At 43.9% G+C, this 2,500-nt stretch overlaps 1 protein-coding gene across 3 annotated transcripts in view; it reads left to right on the top strand.

Moving 5' to 3' along the window:
• Positions 1–2,500, top strand: part of sema6e (sema domain, transmembrane domain (TM), and cytoplasmic domain, (semaphorin) 6E) — a 185,146-nt gene that overhangs the window by 149,422 nt on the left and 33,224 nt on the right. For all 3 annotated transcript variants that reach the window (XM_063199712.1, XM_063199711.1, XM_063199713.1), the window contains one exon: positions 305–442. In XM_063199712.1, the coding sequence (XP_063055782.1) occupies positions 305–442 (138 nt within the window). The remainder of the gene's footprint in view (positions 1–304; positions 443–2,500) is intronic.

The raw sequence follows: 2,500 nt of genomic DNA, 5'->3' as shown, positions 1-2,500 counted from the left end.
GATGGTAAGCCTTCTGATTCCTTTTCTGGTAGATGTCCGTGGTCTACTTGTGACTCGGATTTGGAATCAGAAGCTTGCAAGTTCCAAGCCCATACTATGCGTGGCTGAAGTGCACTTGAACAAGGCACCTAACTCCACTTTTCTCGAAGGGCTGTAACCAATACCCTATCTGTCTAATAAATATATGTTATAATATTCAGTAAGTGTAAGGTAATGTGATGTGGTCGAGCTCTAGCGTTATAGGTTAGCATGTGCATGCTAGGCCGTTAACCCGTGTCTGTGTGCTCTTCTGCTCCTCGTGAAGGTGTAATGTCCGAGGGGAGGACCGGCGCGTGCTGGGCCTGGAGCTGGATAAGGATCACCATGCCCTCTTTGTTGCCTTCTCCAGCTGCGTGGTCCGCGTGTCTCTCAGCAGATGCGCTGACTACGGCTCCTGCAAAAAGTGAGTTTGGAACACTTATTAAAGTGATGACAAGCTTTTTTCAGATCCGCTGTCTGGAAACATTACAAGCAGATGTTTAGGGACTGTGTCTGATTATACCAGGCCATGCAACGTTTTTTTGTTTTCTTGTTTTGTTGACTACATCTGATAGCAGGCAATGCATTTTTGTTTATTTGACTATCTGATACCATAACAGCAATGCATTGTGTGTACAGAACTTCTCTTGACAATTTTGACCAATCAGAACATTGGAGGTGTTGTCATTTTATTTTCCAATAGCACTGCGCAATTTTTTCCCCCTGTATTATCACCTTATGAATATTTAGTACTCAACACTGCCCTTGAAAGGAACTCCCATACAACTGTGTTTTGGAAAAAGTGATTAGAGCTTGGAGCGATTAGTCATACTAGTGCCTGGATATGCTACATTTAAACAAGGTTGTGCAAACTGTGTTGTCACAGATGGGAAGATAAAGCACAGGATACAGCATAGCACACAGTACACAGCGAATTGTCTCTGTGTATGAAATGCAGTATACAAATAATCTTGCCATGTCTTACCACCCACAAATGCTGAGCTAAACTGAAATAGTCACTACTACAGCTAATCCAGACATCTATCTTGCGTGCTCTGGAATTGGAAAAATGATACACATTTCACTGGTGCTGAATAGGGTGCACTATCTACTTCATTAGTCCAGTTATTGCCGATTCATATCTGGCAGACATGCATGTGCACATCAAAACTAAATGGAGGATCTTCATCTCTGCAGACTCCAAACATATGAAACATAAGGAGCGTACCAATCTAACGAGGTCCATTGCTTACTTCCCCCCTGGCTGACGGTTATTGGATCTTACATGCAGGGTCATTGATAGCTTTGACTGTGCCTGGGACAAAGTCATCTGGAAGGGCCCCCCAGCCCAATACATACAATGTATTGAGGTTCTAATTCTGGGCCTCCTCTCTCCGTGGGCCCAGGACAACTGGCCGTTTGCCCCGGTTGACTTCCCTGGTAAATGTTCAGCATGTAGCCCTTAAAGACTACAATCTGCAATCTTTCGACCCTGGCTGACTGGAAGAAAGGGGCGAAAGTATTTATAGTCTTTTGCCCCGAGTTCCTAACCCCTACCCGCGGTGATTAGTTTATCCGACTGGGGACATATATCTCCCATAGCATGACAGACTCTGCACTGTGCTGCAAGGAGACTTGGAGGGGGACCAGCAGCGTTTACACAAAAGTGGAACCATCTGATTGGAGAGAGGCCAACTGCGACTGCCGATTTCTTTTCTTTTTTTCCCCCTTTTTTTGCACTTCTTCCACCATTTTTCTTCCCTCTCATCTTCTTCTTCTCTTCTCTTTCCTTCTCCTTTCCTCGCTCTGTGTTCATGCCGCTCCGTTACGCTTTGCTCTACTCTTCTTCTTTCTCTGGATTTTTTTTTCTTTGATGGTTAGGAAAATGAAACGGGCTCATTTGTACTTATGCAAGGCTGAAAATCCCATCACAGAGAGCCTTAAAGACTGCAGAATCAGGCCCCAGCCGCTGTGCTGTAACGGATTACAGCACCACTAATCACTTCACACTTAGATGTCAGGCGCATCTGCTACGAGGTTTGATCCAGCTTTCGCAGTGTCTTTGACATGAACCATGTCATGCCAAACGTGACTCCCATGTCCCCTCTCTCTCTTCCCTTCTACCCTAACTAGCTGTCGGTCACTCTTTATCAGCATGTTAGCATACAGTACACAGTAAGATATGTAAGAAATCGTCAAGGATAAAATGTCTTCAAACTGGTTGTTGCTTTTAAAGATGGGAGTATCTGGTAATGTCTGTGTCCTTTGTCATTATAGGTGCACATTATAATCTGCCACTTTGAGCACTCTGAGTAGTCAGAGTTTTGATCATTCTTAATTTGCAAAGCTCTTGCTCATTTATCAAGAACGGCATACAGTATTCTCTTTTCAGAGTGTCAGATTGAGCTTACAAATGTATCCTATGATGAGCACAGTCCTCAGATCACAGTCAGTAATGAATGCAATACAAAATGAGACAAAA

This window comes from Engraulis encrasicolus, chromosome 5, assembly GCF_034702125.1.
Source record: "Engraulis encrasicolus isolate BLACKSEA-1 chromosome 5, IST_EnEncr_1.0, whole genome shotgun sequence".
In the NCBI taxonomy this organism is placed as follows: Eukaryota; Metazoa; Chordata; class Actinopteri; order Clupeiformes; family Engraulidae; genus Engraulis; species Engraulis encrasicolus.
Note: the sequence above shows the minus strand (reverse complement) of the source record. Positions and strands in the feature narration are given on the sequence as shown.